Here is a 26,641-nt window from a genome sequence, read left to right on the forward strand (position 1 = left end):
GAATACCTGGCTGGCACATGCGTTTCCCCATGCTTAAGTTAGATGTCAGTATACAGTAGGGAGAAAAGTGCATTTTAGTGCGAGTGACTCAGGTCTGAATTCCCCCTACAATCAAGGAAGTTTGGAATGAAGTGTTATGGAGTTGACAATTTACATTTTCCAGTAGCAAAACTATCATAGTAGCCTACTTAAAATAGACAGTTGTGCAGATATGGGTGTAGTACTCACCTAAATAAAAGTACAAGCATGCATGGGTCGACTAACTATTGCACAAAACAAGGAGACACTGGCAGCCATTTCAGAATTTGACATTCAACATGGCTGTCAAGTAGTAACCAACAACACACAGCTAAATCTAGGTCCTAAATGAACAAGCAAAAGGATTCAAACGGAATATTCTGGAAATAAGGTAAAAACCTGTTCCATTAGCAAAAACCTAATGGGTATTCTTTACTGGTGTATAAACTGTCAACTAACTAGCAGTTAGCTGGCGACTAACGTTGCTAATTAAACAAACTTACCATGGGGATAATAAAGCAAAGTCGAACTGCATGTCCAAAACAAAGATAAACCGTTTAGTTTTGGCTAATAACAGAGTTAAACTTTAGAGCTAGCCTAGGCTGAGTTTGAGAAGACAGAGATACTTAGGGAAATTAGTATTAACGGGCTTTCATCACTAGTGTGTGCTGGGCTTCATTACGCATATTACAATAATAATAAACAAAAATTTAACAGGCAAAATGCTCAAATTATAAAATATTGATTACATGTCGTCAGTCTTTGAATATCGTTATTATATTTGCTTATTTCTTGAATTGAGACGTTCTACTTCCTGATCATTTACGTGGCATGAGGATTGACAAATTACAGTAATGTAAATAAATGACGTGTTTCTATTGGTGTTCAGATGAACGGCAGAGGCGGGCGTACCTTTCGGACATTCCTCTCCTCTATGCGCAGTACTGTGAGGGAGGGGAGAAAGGATGAGGTTTTCGCGGCCTGTAGAGTTGGTTTCAGAAATGTAACGTAGTTATCGCTTCGACGGATGTTTTACACGGACCTAAAGTCAATTTGAAGCTGCTGGCGCTCTAAACGGTTTGCATATTGGATAAATATACATGCTAATGTGCTCTTTACAAGTGTTTACTAACTAACTAGCTAGCTAACGTTGCATAGGGAGGGTAGCTACCAGAAATGGTGGGTGTGAGAGCCAATATAGGTTGCTAGTTAACTTGGTCAGTAGACTAACCATTTGTTAAAGCGTGACTGGACATTGCAACTGGACAATATCCTCGTCTCTTTACTCATCCATACTCGATAATAAAAATAACGTCAAGATGTATCCTCGATGAGTCTTATGGAATGATCCAGATACACAGCATTAACAGGCCTCCCACGTGAGTGTCCTCTTCTCGGCGCGCCAGTTTGAAAGTGGAGTGTTACCTGGCGCGTGGTCTATAGAGAGAAATTAGTAATGGCATCTTTTTCTAGGCAATAGCTCCGCCTTGATTCGTTGGACAAAGCCTATGGGAAAATGAATGGAGTTTTTGTACGGTTTTTTGATAAACGCCCAAAATAAGGTCTGTGGCAAACGAAGGCTGAGGAGATATTTTACGTTTTGTTCTGTGAGATCTTAATCAAACTAACAATTTATATATATTTTTGTAAACATTTTTGTGAATTTTGAAGAAGCACTTATGTAATCAGAAAAAGCACAAAGGTTTCATCATTCATAAAGGTCATGTTAACTGAATTATATTATCTCATAGAACGAAACGTATACGATCTAAGCCTGTAGCGTCAGACCTTTTTTGGGGCGTTTATCCCAAAACTCGGTTCTTTCCCCATTCATTTTCCCCATAGGAATGGCTGAACGAACTCGTTTCTGTTTTTTAGGACTACAAGCTGGCAAGCTCTAAACAGGACAGGAGCAGAGAGAGTGGGGGCTTGTTTGTGTGATAGACTGTTATCGCAATACCACCTCTTTGCCTCTAGAAAAAGCACTCAAATCCAGTCATGAATTGACAGAGGTTGCCAACCACCACAGGACTTATTTCCAAGTTTGAACAGGCATACTTTTCAACCGGACTTATTCCCTCTGATCAAATCAAACTTTATTTGTCACATGCACTGAGTACAAGTGTAGACCTTAACGTGAAATGCTTACTTACAAAGCCCTTAACCAACAGTGCAGTTCAAGAAGAGTTAAGTAAATATTCACGAAATAACTAAAGTAACACAATAACATAACAATAACGAGGCTATATACAGGGGGTACCGGTACCAAGTTAGTGTGCGGGGTACAGGTTAGTTGAGGTAATTTGTACATGTAGGTAGGGGTGAAGTGACTGCATAGATAATAAACAGCGAGTAGTAGCAGCAGTGTACAAAACATATGGTGGGGGGGTTTCAATGTAATAGTCTGGTGGCCATTTGATTAATGATGAAGTATCTACTTCAGATGAGGTATCTGATATCTAGAGGCTTTTCCTCCGGTGGTATTTGTTCTAGGAAATCCCATTGTAATGGAATTGCGCTGACACTCAGATTAACTTTAAGATGTATAGTATACCAAACACACACCATTGATTTCAAAGGACTACTTTTACTGTGTTCAAAGTAGTTATTGTGCATAGGGTTGTATGGTTCTTTGAAATCAATGTTTTTTTTTGTCATGCATTTTAAAAGTGAAAAGAATTATCAGCGTAATTCCGTTACTGTGGAATTGCCCGTTGATCTTTATGAAAGCTCATTATATTCCAGGCTGTGGTTATTTCACACATTCATAATATCCTTGACACTATGCATACATTTGACCACTGGAGCTGACTGCTGCTGTGATTCTGTAGGTGCATGAAGCTCTTGAAAAGCCACACTGGACTGAGAGGAAGTCAGAAAGAAGACCAGGAAGTAGCTTTTAACGAGTGGCGATGGCCTATTCTAACTACAGCACCCTGAACAGGGCTCAGCTCACCTTTGAGTATCTGCACACCAACTCGTAAGTACCGTCTGTGGTAAATATATACAGTGGGGCAAAAAAGTATTCCTAGTTCTCCCACTTAAAAAGATGAGGCCTATAATTTTCATCATAGGTACACTTCAACTATGACAGACAAAATGAGGGAAAAAATCCAGAAAATCACATTGTAGGATTTTTAATGAATTTATTTGCAAATTATGGTGGAAAATAAGTATTTGGTCACCTACAAACAAGCACTATGGCCAAGACCAAAGAACTGTCAAAGGACACCAGAAACAAAATTGTAGACCTGTACCAGGCTGGGAAGACTGAAATCTGCAATAGGTAAGCAGCTTGGTTTGAAGAAATCAACTGTGGGAGCAATTATTAGGAAATATAAGACAAACAAGACCACTGATAATCTCCCTCGATCTGGGGCTCCATGCAAGATCTCACCCCGTGGGGTCAAAATGATCACAAGAACGGTGATCAAAAATCCCAGAACCACACGGGGGGGCCTAGTGAATGACCTGCAGAGAGCTGGGACCAAAGTAACAAAGCCTACCATCAGTAACACACTACGCCGCCAGGGACTCAAATCCTGCAGTGCCAGACGTGTCCCCCTGCTTAAGCCAGTACATGTCCAGGCCCGTCTGAAGGCTGATCCAGAAGAAGATTGGGAGAATGTCATAAGGTCAGATGAAACCAAAATATAACTTTTTGGTAAAAACTCAACTTGTTGTGTTTGGAGGACAAAGAATGCTGAGTTGCATCCAAAGAACACCATACCTACTGTGAAGCATTGGGGTGGAAACATGCTTTGGGGCTGTTTTTCTGCAAAGGGACCAGGACGACTGATCCGTGTAAAGGAAAGAATGAATGGGGCCATGTATCGTGAGATTTTGAGTGAAAACCTCCTTCCATCTGCAAGGGCATTGAAGATGAAACGTGGCTGGGTCTTTCAGCATGACAATGATCCCAAACACACCGCTTGGGCAACGAAGGAGTGGCTTCGTAAGAAGCATTTCAAGGTCCTGGAGTGGCCTAGCCAGTCTCCAGATCTCAACCCCATAGAAAATCTTTGGAAGGAGTTGGAAGTCCGTGTTGCCCAGCAACAGCCCCAAAACATCACTGCTCTGGAGGAGATCTGCATGGAGGAATGGGCCAAAATACCGGCAACCGTGTGTGAAAACCTTGTGAAGACTTACAGAAAATGTTTGACCTCTGTCATTGCCAACAAAGGGTATATAAGAAAGTATTGAAAAACTTTTGTTATTAACCAAATACTTATTTTCCACCATAATTTGCAAATAAATTCGTCAAAATCCTACAATGTGATTTTTTGGATTCTTTTCTCTCATTTTGTCTGTCATAGTTGAAGTGTACCTATGATGAAAATTATAGGCCTCATCTTTTTAAGTGGGAGAACTTGCACAATTGGTGGCTGACTAAATACTTTTTTGCCCCAGTGTATATATATCTCACAGCTACACACATCACACGGAGGTCACAAATTACAAAAGACACATGAAAGTATTACTCAAGTTTTTCCAATGTGGACAGAGGAGAGGAATGTTATTGTGGCTGGCAAGTGAGAGAGTGATTTACAGACTGACCACACTATAGAGCAGGACATTGCATTCCTTGGACGCTGACAGTCAACAACATGAGGGACTAAAATTGTGCCTTTTAAAAATCTCACAAGATGGTTGAATAGACTACATAAAAACGAACGGTTATGCTAAAATGCCTTTTCACTGCAAAATATATTGCTGCATTGTACAGTTGAAAGACCTTCATGAGCAAAAAGTAAATGAGTAAAAATTTGAAAATGGCTGCTACTAATTCCCACATAACCAAGTCATTGATGGATCCAGCTGATGCATGACAGCTGTCCAGGGTGTCTGAACTTTTGCGATCTCCCTGAAAACACTATATAAACAACTACTGTTTGACCGCGAAGGGCTCAGAGAAGGCCAGTGGCATAAGTAATTTATGGATAGGAGCAATGCACTTTAGACTAAGGCCAAGAGGAGAGAGACGCACACCATAAATAGCTGATGCAACTTGTAGATCAATGCTCTCCTCTTAAGACGTGAAGATATTTCACCTGTGTGCTTCAACACATAAAGCCCTGTTTACATAAAATGTGCATTATTCAATAATATTGGATATGAGTCTAAGCACAGCCCGACTATGTAGGACTCATGAAATTACCAGAGACCAACTGCGTGATGCTTGATGATGATGCAGCGAACGTGAGAATTGTAACACCTGCACACACACACATACTGTACTTCTTTATGCGGAGTGCTGTTGAACTCTGGCCACATGTAGATAACGCCATGTTCATGGGTTGCCAGGGCAAGGAATACTATCCCCACAGGGGCATTTTTATGTTCTCACGTTTGGAGGGGATAGAGATCATAACAGGTATAACAAGGTATTCTAAAAATAAGGTTAAGAACTATTAGCTTCCTAAGCCTCTTATACCTGCTGCCTGAGGTTAATACTTAATGCACGCCACCCTCTCCTGTGGCATTTCCTTTCAAACAACAAAAGGAAAGGATAATGTGTTGCCTTTACTGAGATGAATGAATGGAACAGCTAAAGTGGAAAAGGGATACAAACTGCATTCAAACCTGGATCGACCATGTTGGCCCACAGTGCCAAAGCCTTGGCATTCTTTCTGGGAGCTGGCATGCGTGTTCAGGTTACTTAGTTCACCAGAACACCTCTGCTACACATGGCCTGGTCACACATACTGAATTCTTTCGCTGCTCTATGTTCGCTATATACTTCAGTCTGACACTGCCATCATTGAAGTAGTTTGTGGTAATCTCAAAATGGGGGGTGTTGTACAAAACAAAGTCATCGGCGATTGGATCATTTCAAACCAGTCAGAGTATCAAAGTCAATGACACGTTTTCAGAATGCCGCCTTACCCCTGGCTCTGGCCAAACCCATACAATTGCAAATAAATTCATTAAAAATCCTACAATGTGATTTTCTGGATTTTTTTTCTCATTTTGTCTGTCATAGTTGAAGTGTACCTATGATGAAAATTACAGGCATCTCTCCTCTTTTTAAGTGGGAGAACTTGCACAATTGGTGGCTGACTAAATACTTTTTTGCCCCACTGTATTCAACTAGCTAGGGCTGGTTGACTCCAGTATCACATGGTGTCCCACCTAAAATATACGCCAGGTTCCATTCTGCCCCATTACCCCAGCTGTCAACTTTCACCAATGGGTCGTCCACACCCCACAACTCCCATTGTTACCCAACCCTGGTCTGATGATTGCACAGGGCCCAACCCCCACCCACATTGAACGCACTGATGTTTACACTGACTTGAAATTGTGCTTCCTGGCACACACTCCTTACCTCAGCAAAGTGTTTTAGAAATGTAACTTGTTTTAAGGACCAGAACTGTAGGTTGATTGGTTGGATGTTTGTTTCCAGAACGACACATGAGTTCCTGTTTGGAGCTCTGGCTGAGCTGGTGGACAACTCCAGGTACCAACAATGCACTTCTCTTTGTTCTTACTCACAATTCTTTGTTCTTCTATCTCTACCCATCCAAAATGTTTGTATCTATGTGGGACATCATGCATAAGTGTTAGTAAATCACAATTGCAGCAAAACTATACTGAACTGTTTCAGGATTAAACCAGTGGGAAATGTATTTGTTACTATTCTCTATATTCTGAAATAAAAGGTAAAATCATTCTAATTGGAACCGCATCTAACCACACTGGTTTATCTGCCTTCTGATTGGTCTGTCACCTGCCAATCATCTCCTACAGGGATGCAAATGCCACCCGGATTGACATCTACACAGGTAAACACACACATACATATTGCTTCACATACACCAGTACATAGATTTGTGTCTATGGAAACATTTACATTGCTCACCTCTCACCCCTCTGACACTACTATACAGATCACACTGCCTATCAATAATCTAGAATACCTACAGTGCCAATGGTTACCGGACTGATTTATAATTATAAGCTACACCCAGAATTTGACTAGTTAGGTTTTTAGAAAGCTTAGTTTCAGCTATTGAAAAAGCCATCTATTTCAGTAGTAGTTCTGTGTGTTATGCTTTCTTTTCCCCTCTTGTATCTAACCTGTGTGTGGCTTTCTATCTCATCCACCTCCTGTTGTAACATGTGTCTAACCTCTCTTCCCCTCGTGGCCAACAGAGAAGAGACCAGATTTGCGTGGAGGCTACATGCTATGTTTCTTAGACGACGGCACAGGAATGGACCCCAGTGAGTTCCATTCAAATGAAATGACTAAAGTAGACCGTAATTAAGTTGATCCACAAATCTATATATGAGCTATAAGAAATTCCATATATGATGGTTATATTTCCCTCCTATCTCTCAGACGAGGCGACCCATGTGATCCAATTTGGGAAGTCCACTAAGCGTACACCAGATTCTACTCACATCGGCCAGTATGGAAATGGTCTCAAATCGTAAGACTCTTTAATCCTCTCACACAAAATATATACCCCTTTGCAGACACTTTCATGCATACATTTAGTTCATACATTTATAGTGGTTGTATGTGGTCCTCGCCGTAATTGAACATGCAGCCTTAGGGTTTCTAGCGCCACGCTCTCACCATGTGAGCCACATCGTTTGTGTGTGTGTTTCTCTCTAGGGGCTCCATGCGTATTGGGAAAGACTTTGTTCTGTTCACTAAGAAGGACAACACTCTGTCCTGCCTGTTCCTGTCTAGAACGTTCCACGAGGAGGAGGGGCTTGACGAGGTAATGGATCAGGGGTCAGCTGCAGCAGGCACTCTCCCATCCAGCAGACACACTGATGATATGTCCAGTAGCTTAAAACATTGTGTTTTATTTTGTGGCTGTCGTGTTATACTCTGATTTACTGAAAGAGCCTTTATTGACAATGTCCACGTATTTGAAACAACACCTAACATCACCTCTTGAGAAGTGTGTCAGTATATATTTTAAGGTTGTCTGTTTGTCTCCTCTTGTCAGGTGATCGTACCCCTGCCCACCTGGGACCTACTGACCAGACAGCCAATCACAGGCGACCCTGAGAAGTTCGCCATAGAGACGGAGCTCATCTACAAATACTCTCCTTTTAAAAACGAACAGCAGCTGATGGAACAGTTTAACAAGATGGAGGGCAGCAGCGGTGAGACGTGTGTGTGTGTGTGTGTGTGTGTGTGTGTGTGTAGAGAGGTGATAATCTATAATCTGAACTGTGTGTGTAGGTACTCTGGTGATCATCTATAACCTGAAGTTGATGGACACCAGAGAACCAGAGCTGGATGTAGAGACAGACCACCAGGATATCCTGATGGCTGGGACTCCTTCAGAGGGAGTGTAAGTATGGGGGTCTGTGTGTGTCTGCGTGTGTGGGTAAGGACGTTTATTTTTTTTAATATATATATATAATCTGTCGTGTGACTTGAAGACTACCTAGGACTGTGTGTTTATGTTGATGATATTACTTTCCCTCATACAGGAAGCCAGAACGTCGGTCGTTCCGAGCATACGCAGCTGTCCTCTACATCGACCCCAGGATGAGGATCTTCATACAGGGACACAAAGTCAGGACCAAGAGACTGTCCTGCTGCCTCTACAAACCCAGGTTTATTTATATATATACACACACTACTGCATCCAGAGACTCTCCTGTCTAAAGACATCACTAAGACTAAAATCCTAAGTCCTGTTTGTGTCCGTTCAGCTAAGTCTGTGTGTCTCTCAGGGTATATAAATACACATCGACTCGATTCAAAACCCGTGCTGAGCAGGAAGTAAAAAGGCTGATCACCTCGCTAAGATAGGTGAGTTGCCCACACACACACAGATCACCTGGCCAAGATGGATAAGACACACACACGCACAGAACCAGTTCTGCCTTTAGAACCCGCTCCCCTCTGTGTGTGTGTGTTCCAGCTGAGGAGAAGGCTCGTGAGGCGGAGAGCAAAAGTCTGTCTCTGGAGGCCAAACTGGGAGACGACCTGTCCAAAGAGTCACGGGTAAGAACCAACACACATGGCAAGATTAGCAATATCTTGACCCAATGGCCTGACTCCTCTTTCTCCCTTATTCAAATCCTCTTCTCTCTGCTCCAGGTCATGTTGCGTAAGGCTCAGGAGGGGTCCATGATGCTTCGACGGGAGGCGGAAGTGAAAAAGATGATTCAGGAGTCCAAACAGAAGTCAGTCAAAATAAAAATGTTAACTTTACAAACAAACGAAAGTCAAACCAAACAATAAAACGTTAACACTGCTCCCTCTCCTTCCCCCAGAGCATTGAAGGAGCCTAAGGAACTGAGTTTTATCTTTGGGGTGAACATTGAGCAGAGAGACCTGGATGGGATGTTTGTGTATAACTGCTCTCGCCTCATTAAGATGTATGAGAAGACTGGACCTCAGCTGGAGGGAGGAATGTGAGTAACACACACACACTCCCTTCGATTGTCCTCTTATTGGCTAGTCAGTGACCAGTGAGATGACCAGAAATGCTTTCTAATCAAGTGTGTGTGTGTGTGTGTGCAGGGCGTGTGGAGGTGTTGTGGGGGTAGTAGATGTTCCATACCTGGTTCTGGAGCCCACTCACAACAAGCAGGACTTTGCAGACGCTAAAGAATACAGACACCTTCTGAGAGCCATGGGAGAACACCTAGCCCAGTACTGGAAGGACAGCAACATAGGTAACACACAACGTCTATATAACCATGATAGTGGAATTTAACCCTTATTTTACCAGGTCAGTTGACTGAGAACACTTTCTCATTTACAGCAACGACCTGGAGAATAGTTACAGGGGGGAGGAGGGGGTAGCTAACGAGAGAGAGCACAAACAGACACAGAGAGCATTGGTTCCTGAGTTCTGCGAGAAGATAGAATTACAGTTGGATAAATGTAGATTAACTTTAATTGTTTTGCAAGGATTTATACACGACACTAACCTCAACATCAAAACCTTCATTCCAAATCACAATTCCATACCTAAATCCTTGATTTTGGACAAATTTACCCGAATGGACTATTGCTACCAAGGATTATCAAGAACAAAACTTCTAACAAACCAAAACCTGCAGAAGAAACACAGCGGAACATGGAAATATCATCTAACACAAAACTGAGTGAGTAATGTTCAATCTGAACCTACTTCTGAAGCTAAAAATGAAAAGACAATCATCTCTAGGTAATTTTGTTGTTTAAAGCTTATTATAAACTTAGTGGTTCCAACCCTGAATGCTGATTGGCTGACTGCCGTGGTATATCAGACCGTATAAACTGGTTCATTTATAATAGCAATAAGGCACCTCGGGTTTGTGTCCAGGCACTCTGAGATGCGCCTAAAAACAGCCTTATTGCTTAATTATAAACTGGTTCATTTGAACCCTGAATGCTGATTGGCTGACAGACCATATACCACGGGTATGACAAATAACTTGTTTTTCCTGCTCTAATTACGTTGGTAACCAGGCACTCCACTTTGCGTCATGCTTAAGAACACCCCTTAGCCGTGGTATATTGGCCAGATACCACACCCCTTCGGGCTTTATTGTTTAAATAAATAAGGCTACTAAGCTACCAAGCTGCTAGGAAAGAAACTGACTAAAATTAGCACTGAAGTGTGAAGTAAGGTGTGAAAACTCTTGAGCCTAACAATGACAGAGTTTCACAGCCCCCCTCCCCACCCAAATGCAGAGGCCTTTGAAGCCCTTTCGATCTGTGCAGAGGTAACTAAAATACAGAACCCCCTGGATTAATCTCTATTTTTAACTGAGATGCAGCCAGTACACTTCAATTGTAAATGACCTCAATAAGAAACTATATTCTTGATTTGATCACATCAGAAGATACCCTCAGAATCCACAAAATACAACAGCCTCAGGACAACTTTGTTTGGAGGTCGTAAAGGATCATTTTCCGAAACTGAAAATATATAGCCAGCAAACAACCTCCTTTTCCACGTGGAAAAGAAGGTGGACAGAAACATGCTAGAATTTCTACAAGGAATCTATCTCCCGAAAAAAGCTTCTCCCACGTAGGTGTGATACCTACGCCCGTTGCCTGCTGCACTGCTGCTTGGATCTGTTCACCGTCCGCCCTGGCCTGTCTCCTCCTGTCTGGTATAGATACCTCTGATGCCTCTCTTCCGAGCTTTCGTTCGCCTCCAGCACACACACACTGTTGGGGCAAGTGACAATGAATTTACAATGGCTAGCCCCAAGTTATATTTTTCTCTTGTGCTATTTGCCTCATGACTCCTGCGTGCTTTGTTGACTAGGAACTTGCTTGTTTACCCAACTGTGGGACAGACTGTTTGTTCCTCTGACTCTCTATTGGTTACACGGACTCTTGACTTTCCATCCTATTCTAACCACCTCTCGCCAGCTTTGTATTCATGGTACCTGATGGAATTGCATTACAATATGATCTTGTTGCCATCGAATGCACATTCAAATGTTATAAATCAACACTGCAGAGCTCTCCCTGTCCTCTACTGTGCCCTGATTGTATTACCGCTGATGATATCTGGAAATGTGCATGTACACCCTGGCCCATCTACTGTTGCTCGCCCCAAATCTGATTTGTGCTCTGATATCTGCTTCACTGATTTCTGCTCTCGTAAAAGCCTGGGTTTTCTGCACGTTAACACTAGAAGCTTGTTACCAAAAAAATATAAATTGAAAGCTTTATTTATTACTGAGACGTGGTTAAGAAAGAGTGTTTTGAACACTGATGTTAACCTTTCTGGTTATAACCTTTTTTGGCAAGACAGATCTTCCAAAGGTGAGGGGGTGGCAATATTTACCAAGGATCACCTTCAGTGCTCTGTTATCTCCACCAAGTCTGTCCCCAAACAATTTGATTTGCTGGTATTTAGCAGTAAACTTTCAATTAGCTCTTTGTTGACTGTTGTTGGGTGTTATCTGCCACCATCAGCACCGGCCTGTACCCTAAATGCCCTAAGCGCTCTCCTGGTCCCTTACACAGTCTGAATTTGTCCTGCTAGGTGACATAAACTGGGACATGCTTAAACCACCCTCCAAATCCTAAAGTAATGGGACTCCCTAACTCTTCCTCAGATTATTACCATATTATATTTGATTTTTTTTATTTATCCGTTATATTACCAGGTAAGTTGACTGAGAACACGTTCTCATTAACAGCAACGACCTGGGGAATAGTTACAGGGGAGAGGAGGGGGGTGAATGAGCCAATTGTAAACTGGGGATTATTATTATTAGGTGACGGTATGAGGGCCAGATTGGGAATTTAGCCAGGATACCAGGGTTAACACCCCTACTCTTACGATAAGTGCCATGGGATCTTTAATTAATGACCTCAGAGTCAGGACACCCGTTTAGCATCCCATCCGAAAGACGGCACCCAACACAGGGCAGTGTCCCCAATCAATATCCCAATGGGATATTTTTTAGACCAGAGGAAAGAGTGCCTCCTACTGGCCCTCCAACACCACTGCCAGTAGCATCTGGTCTCCCATCCAGGGACTGACCAGGACCAACCCTGCTTAGCTTTAGAAGCAAGCCAGCAGTATGCAGGGTGGTATGACTCCAAACACCCAGAAAAGGCTACTCTCCTCAATGTTATCCTTACAAATAATCCTGATGGTTATCTGTCTGGTGTTTTCTGTAATGACCTTAGTGATCGCTGTTGTACAGCCTGTGTTCATAATGGCTGCTCAGTGAAACGACCTGTCCTGATTTGTCAGACGCTGCCTCCTTGCCCATTCAAGATTTCCTCATTTCCCACCCCTTCGAATGTGACTATCCCCCATGCTCCTCCCTCTTTCTCCCCTGCCCTGCTACAAAGTTTCTCCCTTCAGGCAGTCATGGTCCGAGGTGCTAAAGGAGCTCCTTTAAATTTGACCCCTAAAAAACAGCTGGGTCAGATGGTTTAGAGTAGACCCTTTATGGTTGCTGCCCCTATCTTTGCCAAGCCCATCTCTGACCTTTTTAACCTGTCTCTCCTCCGGGGGAGGTTCCCATTGCTTGGAAGGTAGCCACGGTGCGTCCTTTATTTAAAGGTGGAGATCAAGCTGATCCTAACTGTTATAGGCCAATTTCTATTTTGCCCTGCTTATCAAAAGTGTTTTGCAAAAGTTGTAAATAATCAACTGACTGGCTTTGTTGATGTCTACAGTATTCTCTCGGGTATGCAATCTGGTTTCTGCTCAGGTTATGGATGTGTCACTGCAACCTTAAAGGTCCTAAATGATGTCACAATTTCCCTTGATCCTAAGCAATGTTGTGCTGCTATTTTTATTGACTTGGCTAAAGCTTTTGATACAGTAGACCATTCGATTTTTGTGGGCCAGCTAAGGAGTATTGGTGTCTCGGAGGGCTCTTTGGCCTGTTTGCTAACTACCTCTCTCAAAGAGTACAGTGTATAAAGTCAGAACATCTGCTGTCTCAGCCACTGCCTGTTACCAAGGGAGTACCCCAAGGCTCGATCCAAGGCCCCACATTCTGATCAATTTACATCAACAACATAGCTCAAGTAGTAGGAAGCTCTCATCTATTTATTTGCAGATGATACACTCTTATACTCAGCTGGCCCGTCCCCGGATTTTGTGTTAAACGCTCTAAAAAAAAGCTTTCTTAATGTTCAACAAGCTTTTGTTTTGGAGGTGTTCAGAACAGGGTTATGTGGACTGGTAAGAAGAATGCCCCTCTCCCCACCGGTGTGATTACTACCTCTGAGGGTTTAGAGGTTGAGGTATTCACCTCATACAAGTACTTGGGAGTATGACTAGACGGTACACTGCCCTTCTCTCAGCACATATCAAAGCTGCAGGCTAAGGTTGCATCTAGGCTTGGCATCATCTATCGTAATTGCTCGTCTTTCACTCCAGCTGCCAAACTAACCCTGATTCAGATGACCGTCCTACCCATGCTAGATTATGTAGATGTAATTTATAGATCGGCAGGTAAGGGTTCTCACGAGCGGCTAGATTTTCTTTACCATTCGGCCATCAGTTTTGCCACCAATGCTCCTTATAGCACACATCACTGCACTCTATAAACTGGTCATCTCTGTATACAGGTCGCTTATTTATAAAAACCCTCTTAGGCCTCAATCCCCCTCATCCTCCATATACAACACCTGTTCTGCCAGGCACATTCTGTTAAAGGTCCCCAAAGCACACATATCGCTGGGTCGCTCCTCTTTTCAGTTCGCTGCAGCTAGCTACTGGAAGGAGCTGCAAAAAACACTTAAACTGGACCTTTTTATCTCTTCATTCAAAGACTCAGTCATGGACATTCTTACTGACAGTTGTGGCTGCTTCGCGTGATGTATTGTTGTCTCTACCATCTTGTCCTTTGTGCTGTTGTCTGTGCCCAGTAATGTTTGTATCATATTTTATGCTGCCTCCATGTTTTGCTCCCATGCTGTTGTTGTTGTCTTAGGTCTCTCTTTCTGTGGTGTTATGGTGTCTCTTGTCGTGATGTGTATTTTGTCCTATATTTTCATAAAATAAATTATTCCCCTCCCAGCAGGAGGCCTTTTGGTAGGCCGTCATTGTAAATAAGATTTTGTTCTTAACTGACATACCTAGTTAAATAATAAATAAATAAATAAATATAGCTTCAGGGTTACATTAAATGAGTAGTTCTAGCGTTAAAGTTGACTTTCTCCACTTTTTTTACAGTATACAACTAACATTGTAAGCTAAAGCATTGAAAGAATATCAAAAACTTCTTAAAGGAATACAGTTAATTCCCTACCCAAGTGTACGCTACAATATACCCCTTGCCCTGTCTACCATGTCCTGTCTTGCCCTGTCTATCATGTCCTGCCCCCTTGCCCTGTCTACCATGTCCTGCCCCCTTGCCCTGTCTACCATGTCCTGCCCCCTTGCCCTGTCTACCATGTCCCGCCCCTTGCCCTGTCTAGGGTGCAACATGAGGGGGACAACAATGAATGCAGGCAGGTTGTTTATGTTTAGTAGGCTAAATATACATATCAACGGTAGCAAAATAATGTAACTATTAAATCTGTGTATAGCTCTAGTTAGACACACTACTGTTAATGTGCATAGTTATATGTGGTTGTACAGTTACTGCAACAGCCTTAATCCATATGTCTAGCATGTTTCTGCTTTTCCCACTTTTAGCTCAGAAGGGCATAGTGAAGTTCTGGGATGAGTTTGGGTACCTGTCGGCCAGCTGGTCCTCACTCCCCTCGGGTGAGCAGAGATACAAGAGACGCCGCGCCATGGAGATACCCCTCACCATACAGTGTGGTGAGTTGTACACATACAGAGACACTTTAAAGTGTGTCAAGTCACACACACACACAAATAAATAAATAGACAAGCTCAGAGTTGTCTTTCTCTCCCTCTCTCTCTGTAGATAAATGTCTGAAGTGGAGGACTCTGCCATTCCAGATGGATGCGGTGGATAAACGTTACCCAGACAGCTGGGTGTGTCTGATGAACCCTGACAGCACTCAGGACAGGTAAACACACACACCTACCTGCAGGAACACCACATACAGTGTATCTCAAATGTTGTTTGTGTGTGTTGTAGGTGTGATGCAGCGGAGCAGAAACAGAACCTTCCATGTGGAGTTCTGAAGAAGGACAGACAGACAGCGGAGGACAAACAGAAAGAACTGACAGAGAAGATCAGACAGCAGCAGGAGAAACTAGAGGCTCTGCAGAAAACCAGCACCATCAAATCAGCAGCAGATGTGAAGAAGTTGCCTCTGGACGTCAGCATGAGACCCATGAATGACAGTTCTTCCCAGGTACACGCACACACAGTCACATACTCCCCATCTACAGATAAACACACACTACATGTATACAGACATACTTACCCTCTACTGGTTTTACACAATAACACATACTGTCTCCTGATTTCTGAATATAATGTTTCATGTTCTCTCTGTCTCCTAGGCAACCAGGTCTTCAGAGCGTGTTTCACGCCCTCGCTCCCCCCCTCTCCCCGCCCTCCTCAAGAACGCCCCCAGCCAGCCGCCAGCCCCCAACCGCAAACTCACCAATTCCCCTCGACCGACCACCCGGCCTGCTGCCCCAGCCTCCAGAGTCGACCAATCTAGAGCCAGAGCTGCAGCGAAGCCATCACCCCCTCCAGCTAAGTCCGCCCCCAAAGCCCCAGCCAAAATCCCCACCAAACCCACCCCTCCAAGCCGCAGCTCACGGGTGAGTATGTTTGTGTGTTGTCCTTTATCAAATATATTACGGTTATGTAAAAAGGATAGTGTAAGACTTTGGCAATTAAGCCATTTATCTACTTACCCCAGAGTCTGATGTAGACTTAGTCATTGCACTATTGAAAACAGGTTTTTAGAAATGTTTGCAAATGTTAGCATTTGCTCGCAAAACTAACTAACTTCCTTCATACTGGATGCAGAGACATAAAAATGGTATCCATGAGTTAATTGCCAAATACCAAAATAATTTTTTATGGTCCAGTATCAGTAATATCTATGGTGTTTCTACAGATTCAAGCCAAATCGTCTCCTGCCAAAGCAACCACAGCTGCTAGCAGCCAGCGCAAGAGAGTGATGGAGGAGGAGAGTGAGGAGGAGGAGGAGGAAGAAGAAGAAGAAGAAGAGGACAGTGAGGAGGAGGAGGAGCCTCAGCCCAAGAAATCCAAGATGGCAGCTGCAGTGGGGAATCGTGGGAAAACTGTTGAGAAAGCTCCACTCAAGCGGGGAAAAGTGACAGAGGTACTCTCTCACACATACATTTTCACTGCTCAGACTGTCAATCTATAGAATATATGTATACAATGTATCAGACAGACACAGGAAAGCACTGCATGTGTAAGAGGAGAGGGAACGGAAAGATAAAGGGGAAGGGATGTTTGGAAGAAGAGGACAGGTGGATGTTTCCTGAAGACGAGTGAGGACAGAGAGGTGATGTTAGGTACGGAGAGGGGGAAAGCTCTTTTGGAGGAAGAACAAAGAGTCTGACACATGGGGAGACCAGACCATAAGGTCAGAGGTTCACCCATAGTTCAGAGGTCATGTGATGTCATCGGCCCCACAGGTCCCCACCCCCCCACTCAGCACCAAACCCCTGCCGCCTGAGAAGAGGAGTGCTACCATACCAACACGGCTGCCCCCTGCAACACCACCACCAGCCAAACCCATCCCCGCCCCGCCTAAGCCCTCGGGTGGGGCTAGAGCCAAGGTACCCACCAGCCACGGCGCACAAGGCTACACCTTCTCTACTCATAATGTTATCTGTCCTATCCCTCTCTCCTAACTCTAATCATAATAGAATAGATCCTCCCCTTCTCTCATAATTCGACTCTGAATGGAATGGGTCCTGTCTGTCTCCTAACTCTACTCTTAAGGCTGTTTTTGCATATAGTCCTCTTTAAAATAACTGATCTCAGTCTTCGTTAAAGTGAACTTTGGGGTTAAGATAAACAAAAAAACTCTTATCTTGCCTTTGAATGAGGACTCGACTCTTTTGCCACTTCACTTATTTTTCCTCTCTACATTCACATTGCTATGATTAGAAAGGAACCAAGATCTTTTTCCAACATTCACTCAATGCACTGTGGGTTTTTTACAAAGTGCAGGACAAGCCATTCCATCAGAATGTGTTATACTACAGCTAGATATATCTATTTAAATTTTGGAAGCTAATAGATTGCATTTAGTTAAGAGATGTCATTGTAATATGAATATAATATTAACATTGATGTATTATTGGTAACAGAAGAATAACTGCAGATTAAATAATGCTAATGTAGGCTACGGCCCCTTTAAGAGCTAGAATTGATTTTGCACCCCAAATTGGGATTCTCACCAAATATTGTCACTATTCAAATCCCAGAATTGAATAAACAGCTTTCGAAGCTCTCGACCTATAGATCACATATTGCAAGCCAAATAATCTGAACTAATATTTTGGAGTTTGTGTGCATCCATGGCAATCTCTAATCAATATCCAAAAATTGCATGTTTTTTCAATGTATCTGCACATCTCTCTGTTGTGGCAGTGCGGGTTTTTGGCAGGGGAAACTGTGTTGCAGTAGTCTAGTGTGAGGTGTGGGAATACTGACAAGCAAACCTGGGAACCTTTGTGTTGGGTCCCATCTATCTCTTAACTATTCTATATATAGTTGCTTATATTCTGCTCTCCTGCTTCTTCTTTTTCTCCTGCTCTCTTTTCTCAATAACCCACCACTCTTGATTTCTTCACACACTTACTACTAGACAATTTGATCAGTGTGTTTTCTGTGTGTAATGTTTTTAGGTGACAGGCAGCGCAGAGGACGAGCACCCAGAGAATGAACCGAAGAATGCTCAGAAAGGTGATTTTTATTATGTTCTTGATGATAGTTGATTTGCTGAGACGATTTCCTATTAGCAATGACATAGACAGGACAAAGCTTCACAATTCCTCTGTGTTGTCTCCTGTAGATAAGGGTATGTTGGTGGAGGTACGTGTGAATAAGGAATGGTTCACAGGCAAAGTGGTTGCTGTGGAAACCAGCAAGCAGAGCGTTCGCTGGAAGGTGAAGTTTGACTACGTCCCCAGATCCACCCCCAAGGACCGATGGTAGGCTCACCAACTCACCGTCTTTGTGCTTTGTTGTCTTACATTTATATATGTGTGTGTTGTACTGGGGCTGGGAATTGCTAGGGACCTCACAATACGATATTATCACAATACTTAGGTGCCGATACAATATGCATTGCGATTCTCACGGTTTAATATGTATTGTGATTAAATACTGCTATTTTATTACATTGCGAACTATGTCTGCTGCAGAGAGACAAGAGGGGGCATGAGAAAACAAGTTTTGATCAGTCAGGCAAATAAGTGCTGAAAACCTGTTGGCTCACTATTTTTTTTAAAGATAGACAATAAGTTATAGCTATTCTATTCATTTAAATCGGTACTTGGAGTAAAATATCAGTATCGTCTAAAAAATAATATTGCAATATGGAACTGTATAGATTTTTCCCCCCATCACTATGCTGTACCAGTGGCCAATGATGTGCCAGTTTCTATTTAATTTCCATATGTTTTGATCAGTTAGTGTTCTCAGGAGTTTTGAGGGGCTGTTATTTTGGTGGTTAAGGGCAGTGAGGAGGTGAGGTTGATGGTATAATTTATGGTTGTTGTTATTAGGGTTTTCAAAGGCAGTGAGGAGGTGAGGTTGATGCGACCCCCCTCTCCCCTCTCCCAGACCCCTGACACACAGCAAGGGGAGGGGACTGAAAAGGGGCCCGCCCCCATGGAACCTGACACAACCCAACCAGGAACCAGTCGAGAGGTGACTGACAATTTGGTCAACATGATGAGGTAACCATGACTACCCGATACTCTGTTGGTTTTTGGCTTCCAATTGCCTTTTTTCAGAGGGAGAGTGGAATGTGGATGTCACAAATCTAATTTCGTGTGTGTTCTCTTTAGGACGCTGCTGCGTTATTTCTTCCCTCCTGATTTCCGGATCCCGAAGGACGATGTAAACAGCATGACCGCAGAAGAGCTAGTGGCCTTCCCTATGGTGAGACTGACCTTTAACTCCTGACCTCTAACTTTAACCCATGTCTTCTAGAGACCTGCCCAGGAGTCTGCTGCAGTCATATCATTGTAAATCATACCATGTGTGTATATATACACTACCGTTCAAAAGTTTGTGGTCACTTAGATATGTCTTTTTTCTCTTTTTTAAATGCAAACAAAATATCCATTAAAATAACATCAAATTGATCAGAAATGCAGTGTAGACATTGTTAATGTTGTAAATGACTATTGTAACTGGAAATGGCTGATTTTTAATGGAATATCTACATAGGCGTACAGAGGCCCATTATCAGCAACCATCACTCCTGTGTTCCAATGGCACGTTGTGTTACCTAATCCAAATTTATCATTTTAAAAGGCAAATTGATCATTAGAAAACCCTTTTGCAAGTATGTTAGCACAGCTGAAAACTGTCGTGCTGTTTAAAGAAGCAATAACACTTGGCCTTTAGACGAGTTGAGTATCTGGAGCATCCGCATTTGTGGGTTCAAATATAGGCTCAAAATGGCCAGAAACTAATAACTTTCTTCTGAAACGCGTCAGTCTATTCTTGTTCTGAGAAATGAAGGCCGTTTCATGCGAGAAACTGAAGATCTCGTACCACGCTGTGTACTACTTCTGTACTTCCGGCGCCGACAGAGATGGCCGCCTTGCTTCGCGTTCCTAGGAAACTATGCAGTTTATTTTTTACGTGTTATTTCTTACATTGGTACCCCAGGTCATCTTAGGTTTCATTACATACAAAAAAAATAAAAAAATACAGTCGAGAAGAACTACTGAATATAAGAGCAGCGTCAACTCACCATCAGTACGACCAAGAATATGACTTTCGCGAAGCGGATCTTGTGTTCTGCCTTTCACCCAGGACAACGGAATGGATCCGACTTCGTAAAAGGGGGAAACGAAGCGGTCTTCTGGTCAGACTCCGGGGACGGGCACATCGTGCACCACTCCCTAGCATTCTTCTCGCCAATGTCCAGTCTCTTGACAACAAGGTTGATGAAATCCGAGCAAGGGTAGCATTCCAGAGGGACATCAGAGACTAACGTTCTTTGCTTCACGGAAACATGGTTCACTGGAGAGAAGCTATTGGAGTCGGTGCAGCTAGCTGGTTTCTCCACGCATTGCGCCGACAGAAACAAACATCTTTCTGGTAAGAAGAGGGGCGGGGGCGTATGCTTCATGTTTAACGAGACGTGGTGTGGCCACAACATACAGGAACTCAAGTCCTTCTGTTCACCTGATTTAGAATTCCTGACAATCAAATGTCGACCGCATTATAATCACAGCCGTATATATTCCCCCCCAAGCAGACACATCGATGGCTCTGAACGAACTTTATTTGACTCTTTGCAAACTGGAATCCTTATATCCCGAGGCTACATTCATTGTAGCTGGGGATTTTAACAAGGCTAATCTGAAAACAAGACTCCCTAAATTGTATCAGCATATCGATTGCGCAACCAGGGCTGGAAAAACCTTGGATCATTGCTATTCTAACTTCCCCGCTCTCCTTTCGGAAAAGCTGACCACGACTCCATTTTGTTGATCCCTGCCTACAGACAGAAACTAAAACAAGAAGCTCCCGCGCTGAGGTCTGTTCAACGCTGGTCCGACCAATTTGATTCCACACTCCAAGACTGCTTCCATCACGTGGACTGGGATATGTTTCGTATTGCATCAAACAACAACATTGACGAATACGCTGATTCGGTGAGCGAGTTCATTAGAACCTGTGTTGACGATGTCGTTCCCATAGCAACGATTAAAACATTCCCAAACCAGAAACCGTGGATTGATGGCAGCATTCGCGTGAAACTGAAAGCGCGAACCACTGCTTTTAATCAGGGCAAGGTGACCGGAAACATGACCAAATACAAACAGTGTAGCTATTCCATCCGCAAGGCAATCAAACAAGCTAAACGTCAGTATAGAGACAAAGTAGAATCTCAATTCAACGGCTCAGACACAAGAGGTATGTGGCAGGGTCTACAGTCAATCACGGATTACAAAAAGAAAACCAGCCCCGTCATGGACCAGGATGTCTTGCTCCCAGGCAGACTAAATAACTTTTTTGCCCGCTTTGAGGACAATACAGTGCCACTGACACGGCCCGCAACCAAAACATGCGGACTCTCCTTCACTGTAGCCGACGTGAGGAAAACATTTAAACGTGTCAACCCTCGCAAGGCTGCAGGCCCAGACGGCATCCCCAGCCGCACCCTCAGAGCATGCGCAGACCAACTGGCTGGTGTGTTTACGGACATATTCAATCAATCCCTATCCCAGTCTGTTGTTCCCACATGCTTCAATAGGGCCACCATTGTTCCTGTTCCCAAGAAAGCTAAGGTAACTGAGCTAAACGACTACCGCCCCGTAGCACTTACTTCCGTCATCATGAAGTGCTTTGAGAGACTAGTCAAGGACCATATCACCTCCACCCTACCTGAGACCCTAGACCCACTCCAATTTGCTTACCGCCCAAATAGGTCCACAGACGATGCAATCTCAACCACACTGCACACTGCCCTAACCCATCTGGACAAGAGGAATACCTATGTGAGAATGCTGTTCATCGACTACAGCTCGGCATTTAACACCATAGTGCCCTCCAAGCTCGTCATCAAGCTCGAGACCCTGGGTCTCGACCCCGCCCTGTGCAACTGGGTACTGGACTTCCTGATGGGCCGCCCCCAGGTGGTGAGGGTAGGCAACAACATCTCCACCCCGCTGATCCTCAACACTGGGGCCCCACAAGGGTGAGTTCTGAGCCCTCTCCTGTACTCCCTGTTCACCCACGACTGCGTGGCCACGCACGCCTCCAACTCAATCATCAAGTTTGCGGACGACACAACAGTGGTAGGCTTGATTACCAACAACGACGAGACGGCCTACAGGGAGGAGGTGAGGGCCCTCGGAGTGTGGTGTCAGGAAAATAACCTCACACTCAACGTCAACAAAACTAAGGAGATGATTGTGGACTTCAGGAAACAGCAGAGGGAACACCCCCCTATCCACATCGATGGAACAGTAGTGGAGAGGGTAGTAAGTTTTAAGTTCCTCGGCGTACACATCACAGACAAACTGAATTAGTCCACCCACACAGCATCGTGAAGAAGGCGGAGCAGCACCTCTTCAACCTCAGGAGGCTGAAGAAATTTGGCTTGTCACCGAAAGCACTCAAACTTCTACAGATGCACAATCGAGAGCATCCTGTCGGGCTGTATCACCGCCTGGTACGGCAACTGCTCCGCCCACAACCGTAAGGCTCTCCAGAGGGTAGTGAGGTCTGCACAACGCATCACCGGGGGCAAACTACCTGCCCTCCAGGACACCTACACCACCCGACGTCACAGGAAGGCCATAAAGATCATCAAGGACAACAACCACCCGAGCCACTGCCTGTTCACCCTGCTATCATCCAGAAGGCGAGGTCAGTACAGGTGCATCAAAGCTGGGACCGAGAGACTGAAAAACAGCTTCTATCTCAAGGTCATCAGACTGTTAAACAGCCACCACTAACATTGAGTGGCTGCTGCCAACACACTGACTCAACTCCAGCCACTTTAATAATGGGAATTGATGGGAAATGATGTAAAATATATCACTAGCCACTTTAAACAATGCTACCTAATATGTTTACATACCCTACATTATTCATCTCATATGTATACGTATATACTGTACTCTATCATCTACTGCATCTTTATGTAATACATGTATCACTAGCCACTAACTATGCCACTTTGTTTACATACTCATCTCATATGTATATACTGTACTCAATACCATCTACTGTATCTTGCCTATGCCGCTCTGTACCATCACTCATTCATATCTTTATGTACATATTCTTTATCCCCTTACACTTGTGTCTATAAGGTAGTAGTTTTGGAATTGTTAGCTAGATTACTTGTTGGTTATTACTGCATTGTCGGAACTAGAAGCACAAGCATTTCGCTACACTCGCATTTACATCTGTCAAGGAATATTAAGCATTCCTTCTCACCCCCCCCCCCCCCCTAAATGATTTAGATGCACTATTGTAAAGTGGCTGTTCCACTGGATGTCAGAAGGTGAATTCATTTGTAACATCTGTTAACCATGTGTATGTGACAAATAAAATTTTATTTGATTCCTTCACAGAACAGCACAAACTGGCTCTAGCCAGAATACAAAGAGTTTGAGGCCCCGGTGCACAACTGAGCATGAGGACAAGTACATTAGAGTGTCTAGTTTGAGAAGCAGACGCCTCACAAGTCCTCAACTGACAGCTTCATTAAATAGTACCAACAAAACACCAGTCTCAAAGTCAACAGTGAAGAGGTTGGCCTTCTTGGCAGAGTTTCTCTGTCCAGTGTCTGTTCTTTTTCCCATCTTAATTGTTTATTTTTGTTGGCCAGTCTGAGATATGGCCTTTTCTTTCCCATGCTGCCTAGAAGGCCAGCATACCAAAGTCGCCTCTTCACTGTTGGCGTTGAGACTGGTATTTTGTGGGTACTATTTAATGAAGCTGTCAGTTGAGGACTTGTGAGGCGTCTGTTTCTCAAACTAGGCACTCTAATGTACTTGTCCTCTTGCTCAGTTGTGCACCGGGGCCTCCCATTCCTCTTTATATTCTGGTTAGTGCCAGTTTGCACTGTACTTTGAAGGGAGTAGTACACAGCGTTGTATGAGATCTTCAGTTTCTTGGCAATTTCTCGCATGGAATAGCCTTCATTTCTCAGAACAAGAATAGACATGAGTTTCAGAAGAAAGTTCTTTGTTTCTGGCCATTTTGAGCCTGTAATTGAACCCACAAATGCTGATGTTCCAGATACTCAACTAGTCTACAGAAGGGCATTTTTATTGCTTCTTTAATCAGAACAACCGTTTTCAGCTGCGCTAACATAATTGCAAAAGGGTTTTCTAATGATCAATTGGCCTTTTAAAATGATAAACTTGGATTAGTTAACACAACGTGCCATTGGAACACAGGAGTGATGGTTGCTGATAATGGGCCATAAACAACCTGCCGTTTCCAGCTACAATAGGCATTTACAACATTAACAATGTCTACACTGCATTTCTAATCAATTTTATGTTGTTTTAATGGACTGTCTTTTTGCATTAGAAATGTTTTTTTTTTTTTTTTTTAAGTGACCCCAAACTTTTGAACGGTAGTGTATATATCAATCTGATCTATATCTATGCATGTGTCTGCAGAAGGAGTATTTCCAGCAGTATGAGCTGGGTCTCCAGTCTCTGTGTAACTCTTACCAGAGCAGAGCTGACGCAAGAGCCAAAGCTGTGGAGGAGAAGAGTACCAGCGCTGAGACCAAACTCAGGGAGGCAGACGAGAAGCTACAGAAACTACGAACCAACATCGTACAACTGCTGCAGAAAGTACAGGAGGTAAGACGCACCAAAATCTAAGCTTAGCTACGGAGAAGATGCAATAACCCACATGCACTCACACACACGGACAAACTGAAAAGGAATGTCGCTCCTTTCCTCCTGCAGGACATTGACATAAACACCGATGACGAACTGGATGCCTACATAGAAGACCTGCTGACCAAGGGGGACTAGTGAGGAGACAGGCTCTCTGAACCTTGTCTTGCTCTCAGAACATTGGTCCGTCTGTACTTCCCAAAGTACTGTAGCTCTGTAGCTCCTCTACAGACGCCCTTTACCCACAACCCTCCCTCCTGCCCGCCCCGCTCTGCAGATGGAGAGGAGAGGCAGCTGCTGCCTGACCTACTGCTGTTGCCGTTTGGTCCCCAAGTTTGTTTTTATAAAACTGCAGTATGGTTTTCTGTTTCTCTGTCTGTTCTTGTTTATTTAACATTAGCATGCTCTGGTTTTGGATGGTCCATTCTGAGATTAGCACGTAACGGACATCTCTTTTTAGTCCTTTTATATCAACAATCTATTATGTTATTTACAAGCTCTGTTAAGCTACTGTAGGTTACACCAACCAGTCCTGATTGACTGCAGAACTGAACTCTTCTCAATCTGTAGGTGAGGATCAGATTCTGCTCTTGTTGCTATGTTCTGATCATGTGCCGTGTACACGCATACATACGCACGCCAGTCCCAAGTACGGCACCAAGCGTCTCCGATCAAAGTTCCTGTGATGTAGATGACAGGCGATTCTGTGATTTCAGAAGAGGGTCTGATGGTAACAAAACTATGGAACTGTTAAGATTCATATGTATTCTCCATATTGATCTGTGATCAGGTGGAGAGAAATGACATGAATCATAAACCCATAATGGCGTCCTGACCCATAACCCCTTTACCACCAGTCACAGTCCGATGCAAATCCAGTCCCGTTGAGTGCCAGATTTGATCTTAGTTGCCATCAGATGGTCAAGCCTTTTCTACCTTGTGTTAAAGCGTTATGTTTAACCCAGTGTTGAAAAAAACGAATCAGTGTTGCTTAGCTGCTTTCAACCACCTCTACCCCCAACCTCTCTCTCCCCTCCACCCTAGCCTCCTCTCTCCCCCCCACCCTAGCCTCCTCTCTCTCCCACCCTAGCCTCCTCTCTCTCCCACCCTAGCCTCCTCTCTCTCCCACCCTAGCCTCCTCTCTCTCTCTCTCCCACCCTAGCCTCCTCTCTCTCTCTCCCACCCTAGCCTCCTCTCTCTCTCTCTCCCACCCTAGCCTCCTCTCTCTCTCTCTCCCACCCTAGCCTCCTCTCTCTCTCTCCCACCCTAGCCTCCTCTCTCTCTCCCACCCTAGCCTCCTCTCTCTCTCTCTCCCCACCCTAGCCCCCTCCCTCTCTCTCTCCCTCCTCCCACCCTAGCCTCCTCTCTCTCTCCCACCCTAGCCTCCTCTCTCTCTCTCTCTCCCCACCCTAGCCTCCTCTCTCTCTCTCTCCCCTCCCACCCTAGCCTCCTCTCTCTCTCTCCCACCCTAGCCTCCTCTCTCTCTCTCTCTCTCTCCCCACCCTAGCCCCTCCTCTCTCTCTCTCTCTCTCTCTCTCCCACCCTCTCTCCCAGCCTCCCTCTCTCTCTCCTCTCCCCAGCCCCCTAGCCTCCTCTCTCTCTCTCTCCCCCCCTAGCCTCCTCTCTCTCTCTCTCCCACCCTAGCTCCCACCCTCCCACCCTAGCCTCCTCTCTCTCTCTCTCCC

At 44.1% G+C, this 26,641-nt stretch overlaps 1 protein-coding gene across 1 annotated transcript; it reads left to right on the forward strand.

Moving 5' to 3' along the window:
* The first annotated feature begins 122 nt into the window (after positions 1 to 122).
* Positions 123 to 26,255, forward strand: LOC135542412 (ATPase MORC2A-like). Its single transcript, XM_064969341.1, is given in 28 exon segments — positions 123 to 409; positions 2,850 to 2,998; positions 6,425 to 6,478; positions 6,769 to 6,803; positions 7,174 to 7,242; positions 7,361 to 7,451; positions 7,640 to 7,748; positions 7,983 to 8,142; positions 8,222 to 8,333; positions 8,476 to 8,601; positions 8,722 to 8,768; positions 8,771 to 8,800; positions 8,913 to 8,995; positions 9,092 to 9,177; positions 9,268 to 9,408; positions 9,518 to 9,672; positions 15,117 to 15,245; positions 15,355 to 15,460; positions 15,532 to 15,751; positions 15,903 to 16,169; positions 16,472 to 16,699; positions 17,022 to 17,165; positions 18,243 to 18,300; positions 18,410 to 18,548; positions 19,125 to 19,298; positions 19,410 to 19,503; positions 24,729 to 24,917; positions 25,026 to 26,255. Coding segments are annotated over 27 exon segments (3,183 nt in total). The 5' UTR covers positions 123 to 409; positions 2,850 to 2,930; the 3' UTR covers positions 25,095 to 26,255.
* Positions 26,256 to 26,641: the final 386 nt, after the last annotated feature.

The sequence above is a fragment of the Oncorhynchus masou genome, chromosome 1 (assembly GCF_036934945.1).
Source record: "Oncorhynchus masou masou isolate Uvic2021 chromosome 1, UVic_Omas_1.1, whole genome shotgun sequence".
Classification (NCBI taxonomy): domain Eukaryota; kingdom Metazoa; phylum Chordata; class Actinopteri; order Salmoniformes; family Salmonidae; genus Oncorhynchus; species Oncorhynchus masou.